This window comes from Myotis brandtii, unplaced genomic scaffold (genome assembly GCF_000412655.1).
Source record: "Myotis brandtii unplaced genomic scaffold, ASM41265v1 scaffold1076, whole genome shotgun sequence".
Classification (NCBI taxonomy): domain Eukaryota; kingdom Metazoa; phylum Chordata; class Mammalia; order Chiroptera; family Vespertilionidae; genus Myotis; species Myotis brandtii.
In genome coordinates, this window is record NW_005353663.1 from 650,180 (window position 1) to 664,641 (window position 14,462).

At 44.7% G+C, this 14,462-nt stretch overlaps 1 protein-coding gene across 1 annotated transcript; it reads left to right on the plus strand.

Annotated features, from left to right (window-relative positions):
• Window positions 1–5: 5 nt before the first annotated feature.
• On the plus strand, window positions 6–12,261 carry PPIC (peptidylprolyl isomerase C (cyclophilin C); the record flags this gene model as incomplete). Its single annotated transcript, XM_005857134.2, has 5 exons — window positions 6–74; window positions 5,153–5,266; window positions 5,742–5,835; window positions 8,194–8,378; window positions 11,610–12,261. Coding segments are annotated over 5 exons (591 nt in total), but the record flags the coding sequence as incomplete, so codon positions are not given.
• Window positions 12,262–14,462: the final 2,201 nt, after the last annotated feature.

Consider the following 14,462-nt stretch of genomic DNA (forward strand, 5'->3'; position numbering starts at 1 on the left):
GCGTGCTTGTACTTTCTGCGGGGGCCTCGGGGTCCGCGGGCGTCCGCAAGCGAGGCCCCACGGTGACGGCCAAGGTGACCGAGTGGAGGACGCACGTCCCCTCCTGTCGGGCAGAGGGATGGGGAGCTTTGGGGACCGGGATCCCTGTGTCGGGTAGCGGGAAGGGGTGGGGGCAGAGGATGGGCGGCTGCGTCAGGCTGGTGCGAGGGGATCGCCCGCGCCGCGGTGGTGGAAGTGCTCGTGGTGGGGAGGGGGGGCACCCTCCCGGATGACTTGGGGGGCGAAGGCCCGAGCCCTAGCCCGTCCCCGCCGCCGTTTGTTTGAACTTGACCTCCCAGGTCGGGGGTCCGAGGTGGCCAGCTCAGGGGTTAGGAGAAACTTCCGGAACCGGTGGGCCCTCTCTCCAGGAAGGGGACGGCCCAGGCACTTCCTTCGGCGTGGCGGGGACTTGGGAACTGAAGCGGGAGGAGTGCGGGGGGACGGAGACGGGAGGGGGAGACGTGCTCCGAGCTCGGCGGTAGCAAGGGGCGCCCGCCGGCGATGTCACCCAGCAGGGAGAGCCCAGCACAGCCCCTGCGCGGGTGTGGGTGGTGTCCGGGCAGGCGTTACCATCCGTGCTGGAGGGAGCCCACCTCCTCCATTTAGGAGCTTGGTCCTCCCCTGGGAGAGAGAGGTGCGCCCGTAGACTTCAGCGGCTGGTGGACAGACCCTGGGCTTGGGGTGGTGCTGGCGGCATAGGCAGCACCTGTGTGAGGCCGGCCTTTTTGTCTCGATTAGGGGCGGGTTGGGGGGTGGGGGGTGTCTGCCAAATCTGCCATAGACTGCCCTCGTGGCTTCAGTTTTTTTCCCCAGCAGTTACCCTATGTTAGAAGATAATGGCAGGGTGCAGGGCGCAGGGAGAGACAGGCGGAGGGGAAGGGGGGATGCTTGGGCTGTTAATTACTACTGCTAGAAAAACTTCTGGGCGGTAGTCTCTTGGAATCTGGAGGAAGGGGCCGCTCGCGCAGTCTTAACAACCAGCCCCGTGTTCCACCGTGGACATGGTACTGTGGAGCTAGTAGAACCCTTACATCTACCGCAGACCCCACCTGAGAGGGGGCGAGGGAGTGTCAAAGGGGCTGCAAGGGGGAAGTTCAGCCCCACATCTGATGTACCCTGAGTGAACCAAAAGGCCTTGGGGGCGGGGGCTGCCTGAGATAAACTTAGCCTGATTGTTTTCAGCGCAAATTCTACTCCCAGCCCCTTGATCTTTTGGGCTTATCTAGTTTGGGGAAGTGGCTTGTGCAGGCCACAGAGCTGAAGCAGGGGATGGGGGCTCTTCCAGTCTGCAAATATATTTGGGCCTATTAGGATACAGTGATAAACATAAAACTCATGAAATTATGAAATGGTGAAGGAAATAAACCCCACTATAGACTGGGTGACATTTAAAAATACCTGAAGGATAAGAAACCCAGCCTGGCAAAAACGTAGGGAGGCAAACTTAGTGCCTGTGCAAAGGCCTCCAGACCGGAAAGCCATCCTCCCATCAAGAGGCTGGATTGCCTGGGAAGTGTGGCTTCAGGGCAGGGTGGAGAGGGGCGTGGCTCCAGGTGAGGTTGGGGCTAAGCAGCAGCAAGATCCTGCAGGGCCTCAGAGGTCACAGTTAGGAGTGTGGGTTTTGAGGCAATTAGTCTTATAATTTGAGGTCTTATTCTAAGTGCAGTTAGAGCTGCCGAAGGGTTTTAAGCATAGGTTTGACAGGATCTCATATGTGCTTTTAAACCATTACTGTGGTGGCTCAGTCTCCGGAGAGTGACCTGGGAGGTCATGCTGGGCTCCATGCCAGAGTCCAGATGATGGTGGCTGGGATTAGGGCGGTAATGGGGGAAATGGGGAGCAAGGAGGGACTTGATATAGATTCTGGAGGTATCACAAGACTTGCTGACAGTTTAGATAGGGGGAAAGGGGAAAGGGATTAGGATTGCCAGATAAAATACAGGAGGACCAGTTAGATGTGAACATTTCAGATAAACTGAGGAATTTCTTGGTGTGAGGGTGTCACCTGCAATATTTAGGAGCAAGTTTCACCCGGGAAGTTGTAAACCTACCAATGCAGAGCCTACCCCAGAGCAAGTCAGTCACCACCTCTGGGGGTGCCTGGGTTGGGAAACTCGAGAGGAGGGAGGGATAGAGGAGAGGAGGAAGCTGTGGCTGCAGGAGGGGAGCTTGGAGCATCTCAGCCCCTGGTTTAAGGTGCTGTCACTGAGGAAGTTTCCAGGTGTTCTATTCTAGGATTACGTAGGCTAGTCTTCTTCAGGTTCCACTCTGTTGGATTCATTACACTTTCAGTGAACTTTTTAAAGCAACAAGATCTCCTGAAAATGGAGACATTAAAAATGATTTCTCAGAGTGGGGAAAAGTAGATTAATTGGCCACTGCTCCACTGTTTTCTTTTCCCTAGCAGTCTTTTGCTTTTCCTCTGATTTCTAAAATCAGGAATCTGTAAATGAGGTGTGTGGTGCTGTCCGCCTGCAGGGCACTTTACTGGCCCTCACCTTGTCCCTGAATCCTGCTGTCAGGCCACTGCCTCAGCTTCCTGCCCAGCCAAAGAGGCTCAGGTGGGGGCTCTGGCTCATTGGCCTCAAAATCCACTGACGTGGCCCCTGCATTTTCCAGCAGAGCCAAGGCTTCTGTATAGCCAGGCACCCAGAGTGTAGGAAGTCATGCCGCCCCCTTTGCAGCTGTACTCTTCACAGCGTGCTGGCACTTTCTACCCTGTGGCGTGGCCGTGAGACTAAGGCTGGGTGATCTTGATCTTGGGCAGGTTCTCTGATGTCTCAGGCTCTGGCTCCTCCTTTGTAAAATGGAGATGGAGATAATATCTGCTCATGAAAGTTTTGCATCCTGGATGTGATAGAGCAGGTAAAGTGATTAGCCCTGATGTGTGCTCCTGATTGAAGAGCTCAGTTGTTAGAGTTTTTGGTGTTATTAATCCCCCTGCAGCAATGCAGACCTGAAGGGAATCGTCTGTTTTACAGATGAGGACCAAGAGCTCACAGCCAGTTAGTGGTGGAGCTGGGTTTCGTTGACATCACAGCTCACTTTGCTGTGGAGATGGAAGAGGATGAACCCTACAGGGGTTTGGGTCAGGCTACCTAAGTGCCTATTCACTCTTCCCTCACCTCTCTCCACCTCCAGTGCCCCATAATTTTCAAATCACTTTCAAGGGCAGCTTCGAGGGAAAACAAGAAGTGACTGAGATGCCCACCCCTAGAGTGCAACATGGGATCCAAGTACCAACTCCAGGAAGCCTGCCCTGGTCCCCGCGGATAATCAGCACCTCTAACCCTATTTTATCTGTACTCGTCTTCTGATAAAATTCGATTTCCCATTATACTAAAGCTACTGGTATATGCGCTTTCTGTTCTATGGGACTGGAAGCTCCATTTCCATTAGAGTGTAAGACAGTAAGGCTGAGTGCAAGACAATAAGATTTTTACTGAGTTAGGCTGGATGAAAAGCACTTCTCAGGCTCCCCAGATGTTATTTTCTTTACTTTCTAAACATTCATGGGCTTTATTTGCTCCGCTTTATTTTAAAAGTCTGGCAGGCTTTTCTAGTCTCTTATACAATATTTCTTTAAAATTATGCCCCTGATTCTTTTCCTGGTGCTACTTTGTTATAGCCCCTTAAAGAATTTACTCCTTGGCTTGGAAATCCCTTTGTAGAGACAAGCTCTACAGGACCAGGCTCATGTGTGGGTTAACGCAGCCTCATTGCATTGCTCTTCTCTACATCATTGCCTCAGCTCAAGGTCTTCCATGTATTCTTACAGTTATACTGGATAAATACTAACACAGTGTTTACTGCTTTGCCATGTGAAAATTGTAAAACACCACATGGAACACTAAATATCACATCACTCACGGCAGACGAGCTGATGTATCGGCAGAAGCTCTTATCTTAAACTGAAGGTGGACAGTCTTTACTTCGTGATTTTTCTCAACTGTAAGACATCCTTTTTCTTTGACAACCCTTCTTATATTTTTTAAAGCCATCTCTTGGATGTCTTTTTCCCACATCCATTCAAACATTAAATTGGTTCATATAATCTAAACTCGCTAATAGAATGCCCTTCGACTCCATGGCCTTTTCAAGTGTTCTGTCTCCGAATCATCTTCACACAGTGATTTGTGAAGCAAAATGGATATAATTTCATTTCAGATGACAAGCTTCTTTTTAAAGTCCAAGAGAACCTTTAAAGTTTATCTGCAAAAAGAGCGACTCACACTTAACCCTCTGGATATGTGTTTTTTTCTGTCCTAAAACGTTGGGACAGTAAAAGAACACGTTACTTGTGTAACATGACAAAGTATGTCAATCTTGTGGCCAGTGGGCCACTAAACGAGGCATGTGGCCCGCCGGCCGCGAGTTTGACATGCTTGGAAAAGGTTTCGTCAGGACCTGAGTGTAACTTTTGCTGAACTTTAGGTGAGGCTGGGGACCTGGTGCCTTACTGAGCTTGGGTTAGGGTTAGGGTTAGGGTTAGGGTTAGGGTTAGGGTTAGGGTTAGGGAGTGAGTGGCAGGCCTTTGGGAGGACTGCGTGCGATTTGATCATCTTTTGCAGTCCCCTTGGCTGCAGATGTCTATTGAGAACTCACTGGGAAAGTGGCACTGTTTGAAGTTCCAAAAATTAAATCTGGATGGCTAGCCTATTCATCTCCTCACCAATTTTTCTTCTTCTGCCAAGATGAGAGAGCATTACCTTTCAGAAGAGAAAGTTTCCACTCTAACCTTCACCCACAAACTGGGAAACAGGAAGTAGCAGCAGTGCTTGTCTGGGTGTGTGGGGAAGTGGAATTCTTGAAGACTTCACTGGCCAACTCTGACAGTATTGAGTCAAACGTGAAACCCAGTACCTACCACAGTGTCTGGCCCTTAGGTGGTGCTCAATAAATGGTTGTTGAATGAATATGTGCGAGCAAAGTGCACCCAAAACATGGGATTAGAGTTCTTTTAACATATATCATGCTCCTTCATGACTCCTCTGTAAAATACTGGTGGGCAGGGCTTTTGTATGTGGATCAATTCACAGATTTTCATTTTCACTTACCTTGTATACGTGGCGTTTCCACATAATCTCCTGCTCTGCCTTTCAACCACACGCAGGTTTTCTTGGATGTGAGGATTGGAGACAAAGATGTTGGCAGGATAGTGATTGGCCTCTTTGGAAAAGTTGTGCCCAAGACCGTGGACAATTTTGTCGCTTTGGCCACAGGGGAGGTATGTCTCAGCTTATTTCTTTTGTGCACAAATTGGATCTTCCTTTTCTTAAGTCAAGATAAAGATGTCTTCTGGGGAAAAAAGTATTTAATTAGTAGGTCAGGTGGACCTGAGACATCTTGCAATATTTTACTTCATTTTTGTATAAAACCTGTATTCTTCAGGCCCTCGGTGTCCTTAAAACACTGAGGCTTCTAGAAATCGAGGGGAAACAGTCATCAAGTGAAAATGCAGATTGCTCTTTTTTTAGTAATCCACATTAATACTTTACTTCCATGGTTTGTTTGTTTACTTATATTTATTAATTTGATCAGTTAATGATAATTTCTAACAGTGAATTATTGCAGAGGCCTAATCAAGTTCTGTAGGTATTTTGTATAATTTTCTCATTTTGTTATTTTCAGATAAACACTGGGGTTTATCTTTCAGTATGGGTTATATCTACTTATATATTCAATTGACATAATCTCTTTAGAAAGGATATGGATATAAAGGAAGCAAATTTCATCGTGTCATCAAAGATTTCATGATTCAAGGAGGAGACTTCACCAATGGGGATGGCACTGGCGGTAAATTGTCTTTTGTATTTTTCCTTTTCCACTTAACAAACTGAAACCTAAAATTAAGCCAGTATATTCACCCAGTATATTGAGTTCTAAGATTTAAGGAACAAAGTCATAAAGACCACCAAATGAATTCTTTAGGAAGGATGAAGTTTTGGGGGCCAAATGTTGGTAGATATGAATGAGCAAGGCCTTCTAATTTTAAATAGTATTACTTTGGTGTTCATTATCTCCCCATAGCGGAAATATGTTCATTTAGTAGACTATTTAGCAGTTATTAAAATGCTAGACTACTGGTATGTAGCAGTACAGAAAGCTGTCTGCCACAGGAAGGGAAGGCAGAATATACCACTGTGCTTATGGGGGTAGCAGCTCGCTACAAATTGGATGTTGGTGGAGGAAGACTGGGGGCATCATTTTAGAAGGACGAGACTGGCATTTAGATGGCAGGATTACAGGTGAATTTATCCCCTTCTCTCAAAATTCTTTCATTTCATTGTCAGCTTTTTTAATAATAAAAAAATCAATAGATGAGTTGTCAAAATTATAATATAAATTAATTTTTATAAATAAAGTTAGAGTTCTATAAAATACAACTAATTAAATTTATAGACTTTCAAATCTCCCTGACCATTGTTTCTGATGGAGGATTCCAGCTACCCAGCCCCCTGGGCTATTTTCCTTCAGAAATGGAGTGAGTTCCCTTCCTGAATACACGTGGTACATGTAACCACACAGAATTTAAATTTATTTAAGACTTTTAATGGTCAAATGCCAGTTTTGGTGGATATTAAACTGCTAACTTTTTCAAGAAACCTAGGCCATTTTCCAGCACTATTGCTAATTGTATGTTTATTGCAATGGTTTATTTATAACAAAATGCCTACCATTACATGTTTGGATTTGCCAGGCACTTCAGGAAGATTACCTTTAGCCCTTGCAAAAATGCTGCAAGCTGCAGGGAAGTAGCATGGAGCAGGTAACTTGGGTAAATGGGGTTGGTGAGGATGCGCAGGGAAGGGATCCCAGCTGCTGTGGAGCAGGGTCTCACTGGAAAAGCCTGCAGCTCAAGGATCAGCAACCCCCCCACCCCGCATCCCGCACCATCCCCTCCTGGACTGACATCCCACTATCCTCCCCTTGGGCCCAGCAGGAATGGTGACTGAGCTTTACTGTGTCTCCTTTTCTATATTTTTCTTTCTCACTGCCAGTGTGTGTGTGTGTGTGTGTGTGTGTGTGTGTGTGTGTGTGCGCGCGCAGGTGCAAGTGTGTGCATGCATGAGTTGAATTAAAATTCTCTGAGTTTTGGAGATAGGACCTTGTGGATCACTTAATTCAGCCTAAACTTCTCTGTGGGCAGAGCTTTCCTGCCAGGTCACCTCATATGTCACTGACCAACCAGCTTGCCTTTGATATCCACTTCTGGTCCTAACTAAGCCAGGATTTTAGGGCTGGCAGTGGATGGATAGGGAGCCCTGCAGAAGGGGAGAGGTTGAGCATGACAGGCACTCACGGTGTTGGAGGATGGAGCATATATTTCTCATAGTCTCTGCCTTTGTTTTATGGGGAAAATGTGTTCTGCTCTACCTGCTGCTTTGCTAGAAATCCAGCCCATCTGCCTGCTTTTGGTCGTTCTGTTCAGGTTGGATCACTGGGTGTTCCCCATCGCCATCACCCTCTGTGTTTTGATGAGCCTGACATCATTGTGCCTAATGACTTCCAGGCTGGCTGCTCTTGCTCTTAGTGCTGAGGCAGCAAAGAGCACCTGCTTTAGAATCAGAAAGACAGGTGCTCAAGTTCTGTTCTGCTGTTTTCAAGTTTTGTAGCCTGGGTTTCTCATTGCAAACCAGTAATGAGAATACCTATTCTATGGGTTGTTTTGAGAATTAGCTAAGAGTATTGAGTGCTTAGTGTACCCTGGTTGGATGCCGAGGTAGGAGTGACCCAGGAAAGGTACCCTAGACCTCAGGACAGAGATTGAGCCATGAAATGGCTCATCCACCTTTCAATCTGGCTTTACTATTACATCTTGCCCTTCAATTACTTCTCATGTTACAGTGAAATCACTGAACTAGTTGGTCAGGGTTTGGCCCTTGGGTTGAGGCCAGAGGGTATGCTGCCATCCTGTGTCAAATTTAAGGCTTCTGTTTGTGTATGTTGGTTTCAGTCCCCAGTGCCCTGCTTCCTTAAGGAGTTACTTTATGCTCCCTTTCATTTCTCCTTATCTTTTGCCATCTTTTTCCCCATTTCCCACTCTTATTGGGTCCTATTTACCAATTCTACTAAAACCTCATGTTTCCCTTTGAAGAACTGACTTTCATATAACATCTGTTGAATCTCCTCTTTCTTGTTCTGTCTCACCAGGTATAAGCATTTACGGTGAGACATTTCCAGATGAGAACTTCAAACTGAAGCATTATGGCATTGGGTGGGTCAGCATGGCCAATGCCGGGCCTGACACCAATGGCTCTCAGTTCTTCATCACCTTGACCAAGCCCTCCTGGTTGGACGGCAAACATGTGGTATTTGGAAAAGTCATCGATGGCATGGTAACTTGATATATTATTTTTCTCATTCAAAGCTTTATATTTATAATGAGTATTTTCAATGAGTATTTTAATGGTGCTTGTTAGAGATCCATCATTATAAGAGGCTGACTGGCCTTTTCGAGGTGAATAAATTACAAATGGTATGGCATTTTAATTGTTAGGAGCATTGGGGCAGAAGCTGAGGACTTGACATGGAGAAGTTGAGTACTTAAGTTAATATAGCTCACTACTCGTTATAAATGGAAACTCTATTTAAGGTACCAAATAAAACTAGGGCCCTGTGTGTGCATACAACGGAATATAGTTCAGCCGTAAAAAGGAAGGAAATCCTGTCTCATGCTACAACATGGATGAAACTTGAGAATGTTAAGTGAAATAAGCCAGTCATAAAGAGACTGTATGAATCTACTTATATGAGGTGGTATCTAAAGAAGTCAAACACATAGGAACATAAAGTAGAATAGTGGTTGCCAGGGGTCATGGGGAGGAGGAAATGGGGAGTTAATGTTCAATGGGTATGCAGTTTCAGTTTTGCAAGACGAAAAAGTTCTGGAGATTCGTTGCACTACAATGTGAATATATTTAACACTGTCGAACTTTACTCTTAGGAATGGATAGGATGGTAAATATTACATTATGTGTTTCTTACCACAATAAAAAACAAAAACAAAAAAAACCCCTAGCACCCCATGCGGTTCAGTCCAGACATAAGTCACCTTTAGAGACACACAGTATAGCATTCAATATTACTAAATAGAATTCAAATTTATGCTGCTGACTCAAAAAATACCAAAGGCATCCAATTCATAATCCATAGGAATACTTCTTAAAGTCCTCATTCTTTTCCACTTTCAATATTTCTTCTCCTTAACAACTGCCCAAAGTAGCTCTCTCAGCTCCTGGCTATTGGAAGGTCTGCCCAGCCCAACCCTGGACCTTCCTTGTCTTCTTCCATATTTCATTTTGTTTTGTTTTCCTGTGAGTTGTTCTGCCTCCCTCATCCAAACCTAAATAAACCAATCTCACTCATTGCAACTCTTCCACAACTTCCGCCTGCTATTCTGATTCTACCCAACAGAAAGCCAGGAAGCGAGCTGGCCGACTCAGAAGCTCCTTTACAAGGAAAGGAAGTGCCCAACCTGAGCTGTCAAAGATAGAATTCTCATTAGCAAGTGGGATGAGAGGGGATAGGGCAAATACATATCACTTAATATGTCACTTCACATCCCATCACAATAAAGGGCATGCCTATGTTCTCATGAGCCATAATTGCCCTGAAAATAATATAGTCTTTTCTTTTTTAAATATGTTTTTTATTGACTTTTTAGAGAAAGAGGAAGGAAGAGGGAGAGACGGAGAGAAACATGGATGTGAGAGAGAGACATCCACCGGCTGCCTCCTGCACACCCCCTACTAGGAATTGAGCCTGAAACCCAGGCATGTGCCCTTACACGAATCGAACCAGTGACCTTTTGGTACATGGGACAATGCTCAACCACACAGGCCAAAATCTAGTCTTAAATGATAATGAATGTCATCACTCTTCAAGTCTCTGATTGAACTTTGCTTTTGAATGAGCTAAACATGGGCATGCATGTGTTGAATGAGTTTGGGTGTTTGACTACTGGGCCTAACCAAGTTCTAAATAGTTTAAATATAAACTGATTTACTCATCCATTCAATGAATATTTTTTAATGCAACATCATGCTAAGCTGTAAGAAAACTGAAGAGTACAAGTTTTGGGTGGTCTTCTTCTGGTCATGGTTTTTCTTCCAGCCTTCTAGATCTTATGTCTTATTGCTCTAATTGAAGCAACAGTTTCCTTCTATCAGTTGGTATGCCTCCTAGGAGACCTGCTGCTTGGTCTTAGAGGAAAATTCCTTAACATTTTATGGGTTATAAACTTTTTAAAAAACTAATGAGAACTATAGACTTTCTCTCCAGGAAAAAAAAAGTGTGTGTATGTTTCATAGTTTCAGGAAATTGAGGGAATCTCCTGAATTCCATCCTTTGATTCTCCAAAGATCATCTGGGTTGTGTTAACAAAGTGACCCAGATGATCTCTAGACCTCACCTCAGAGCTATAGCAGAACCTCCAGAGGTGGGCCCATAAATAAGCATTTTTAAATTGTGGTAAAATATACATAACGGGATTTTCCATTTTAACCATTAAATAAGCATTTTTTTAAAAGTACTACAGGTTATTTGGATGTGTAGTCACTGTGTTAGGTACACATGTGTGCCTGCACACAGTCTATTTAGAAATATATATTATTAGAAGAATGCTGGCCTTTTATCTTAAAGCGATCTAAGTCAGCCAGAGGTTGGAATGTCCAAGGCACTCAGACACTCTGTTGCTACTTGTGTCTCAGCCGTGTTTGGGAAACACCAGAAGCTGACTTTCCCCGTCCGTGGCCAGGCCTTTAGTGTGACACGAGGTGGTATGTGGGCCTGTGAAATCTCTACGGCAGAGAAAGAGGCCTGTGCATCCCTGTGGGGTTGGGGTTACATTAGTGTTATACTCAACTATGTATGGATTAATGGCTTGGGTCAGGTGTTTTTTTAAAAAATATATTTTTATTGATTTCAGAGAGAGAGAGAGAGAAAAACATCAATGATAAGAGAATCATTGATTGGATGCCTCTTGCTCACCCCCTACTGGGGATAGAGCCCACAATCCGCAACAGGGACATGTGCCCTGACCAGAAATGGAACCTGCCCTCCTGATTAATGGGTTGATGCTCAACCACTGAGCTACACCAGCCAGGCAACTTGGGTCATTTTTTAAATGAGCAAACCCAAAACAAGCTCCCTTTCTAAATCTGGCCCATTTGATGATGCCTGGACCTATGACAGGTGGAGTTGAAATGGACTCAAACTCCATGTTTACTGTTACTTAGGGTTATAACAAGTGAGTGGAAATATCTTTAATTAGAGGTACGTGTTTACAAAAATATCTAATTTTTTTTCAGAAAATAAAATGCTAATAAAAAGAAATGAGGAAATAAATAAATATGCTCTCTAATCAGTAAGGTAGTGGGTCAATTTTCTTTAATATATAAATTTCCTTAATAGTCTAAGTTTTCCATAGTTAGCTTGTATAGTTTTGTTATCATAGAAAAAAAACAACTTACTTCCCACTTGGGCTTTTAGACTTGGTGTTGATTTCACTTTTGATTGCCATTCTTGCTGGTGAGAAGTGAACTTCGTGTCCGCTTTTCTCTCACCAGACAGTGGTCCACTCCATAGAACTTCAGGCAACTGATGGACACGACCGCCCACTCACCGACTGCTCCATCGTCAACAGTGGCAAGATAGACGTGAAAACACCTTTTGTGGTTGAGGTCCCCGACTGGTGATGCAGCTGGCAGGAAACAAGGAACATATTCTATCAGGGTGTTCGTGCGTGTGTGTGTGCGTGCGTGCGTGTGGGTCTTTTGATTCTTCAAAGTTATTGTTTTGCTTTGTCTTTCTACTCTCTTCTGTTTTCCACTCCAGATCACAGGAGACTTATAAAAACCAACCAAAGTTTATTTTGCATGAATTTTGTTAAATCACTTGTTTAGGAACTTTGTACTTAAAAGACATATCCCCCTTCCTTCAATGGTGCTATTTTTAAACTAGAAAACTTGGTATTCGCTATTTTCTTTGGAAGAACACAATCATTATTTTGCTGAATTAACTGTGATCCCCAAGTTAGGTGGTACTGAAGATTTGTCAGGAAAAGATGGGGACGTGAAGGATATTGTTTTGTATTTAAACAGAATTCGTTTTAGGTAAAGGGAGATTTGATTAGTATAATCTGATATGTGTCATAGGAACCTTTACCTGATGCAGGGTGCTTTGATGTTCTCTGTATTAAATACTTTTTATATAGATCAACTCTTTCTGCAAGACTTTTTTATTAAATTAAAAATTCTTTAAAAATTAATGTACAAAAATACACACACTCTAATGTTAACAATGCACGGATTGAGGAGGGTTCTGTAAATCAGAGTATTAAAATAATGGAATAATTTGGGGTGAGAATGCACAGAAATGATGCCCATCCACAGTCCAAATACTTGAACTGATTAGTCCCTACTATTTACTAACTGCAACATTTTCAGAAAGGTCCCTTGAGTCCACTAGCAACAAAAAGGAATCTTTTTTACTTAAATGAGCTGAGAAAGGAAAATCCTGTTGGGGCCTTATTGTGACACTCCTGGCTGTAATGGCCTGTGCCTGCTCTTGTTCACATGGGAATGGTATCTGTTAGAAAATAGCCTATTGCTTCTTCTCTGGGTCCCATGCAGTGAAGGTCCAAAAAAATTCCATCTCTTGAGCTGCATTCTAAGAAAATGGCTTCAATGAGAGATGAGAGGAAATGAGCAATCTAACTGCTGATGGGTTAATCCCCACAGCTCTCTGGAGAAGCCAGGAGGGCAGTGCTGTTCCAGTGGCCAAGGAGGGCCTCCTGCGGGCGGGCACATTCGAGCTGAGGGCTGAGGAAGGAAGAGTAGGTGGTGGGCAGGCCAGACCCGCATTCAGGCCTGCTAGGCAGAGGGAAGGGGAAGGGTGAGGATCCCGAGGTGAGAGGGAGTGGGCTCCCTCCAGGGCAGAAGCCAAAGCCAGCATGTTGCATCCTGAGAGGTCTGAGGAGTCAGGCTGAGACTGGGTCATGTCGGGCCTCGGGGCCAGGGTACTCACAGTGTAATGGGGAGTTACCAGTTTAAGCTGGGGAGGGGCATGATGTGGTCTGCATTGGAGAAAGATTGTTTTTAAAGGGAACTGAAGTACGAAATAGAAACTCAAAACACTCCTAACCTTTGAAGTCCCAGTCCTGGGAATTTGATTTAGAAAGTGATCTGAAGTTGTGTTGGGTGTCATCCAGTCCCGTGTTCTGGGGATGGCCCCCCCCATTCTGTCTGGGGGATCACACCATTCCCTCAAGCATTTCTTGTCCTTGGTGTAGGCTGACCCTATGGGTAAGTATGTACCTGGCCTGGCCAACTCATTCATTACCTCTTGATACATATATACTGAAGGCTGAATAGAGATGCAGTGTTGGCCCTCATGGTTCCCAGGGAAGGAGACAAGTAATTCACATGTATGCCACATGAATATATAGCAGAGCATCAGGTAGTAATACATCTATGAAGAGAAACGGAGCAGGCAGGAAGATAGAGAGTGGAGAGGTGATCTCGAAAGTCCCTAAGTGTGGGCTGAAGGATGTGAGTGGGTAGTAAGCTGTGAGGACATGGGGGGCAGAGGGGACCAAGAGCGGTGGCTCTGGGTGAAGGGCAGACTGGTGGGTTTACGGAACAGCAAAAAGTCCATGTGTGCAGTGCCAGGGTGATGGGGAGTGAGGTGGGAGAGGGAGTAGGGTTGTCCTGTTGGCCAAGCAGAACATTGCCTCAACCCTGACCTGGCAACTGGCTCAAGGATAGGTGTTTGACCCCAGGGGTGCTAGTGAGCCTCAATCGTGGGACTTCTGCTGGAAATTCCAGGAAAGGGCTGCTGTCTCTTCTCTGAGGATGTAAAGGAGCAGGTCTGAGAATAAAATCAGCAGCGAGGGAAGCTGGACCAGGGGACAGAAAGATGGATGCCTGAAGACACAACTGAGTCCAGCAGCCTGAAGCCAATCTCCACCCTAATTTATTAGCCATGCAGGGCAATACATTTCCTTTTTGGCTTACGCCAGGGTGAATTATATTTTGTGATTTGCAACCTCAAGTCTTTGTCCAATACAGCAATATTGAAAAGTTTTATGTATAAAGATGTGAATTGCAGAATTATTTATGGTAGCAAAATACTGGAAGCAACCTGAATGTCCCAAAATGGTTATAAAACATACATCCCATAATAGAATACTATGCATTCATTAAGACCGACGCTACAGAACTTAGGAGTAAAATGAGGAAATGGATGTTTTCTGGAAAAAAGTAGAAATTCTGTATGCAGCATGATCTCACTTATGTAAATATACACTGAGTGGCCAGATTATTATGACCACCTGACGTTTGTAGGCAAATTAGCTATAAGTTCACGCTGAAGTTGCTAGAGGACCAGACCATTATAAATAGGGAAGCAGGTTGTTTACG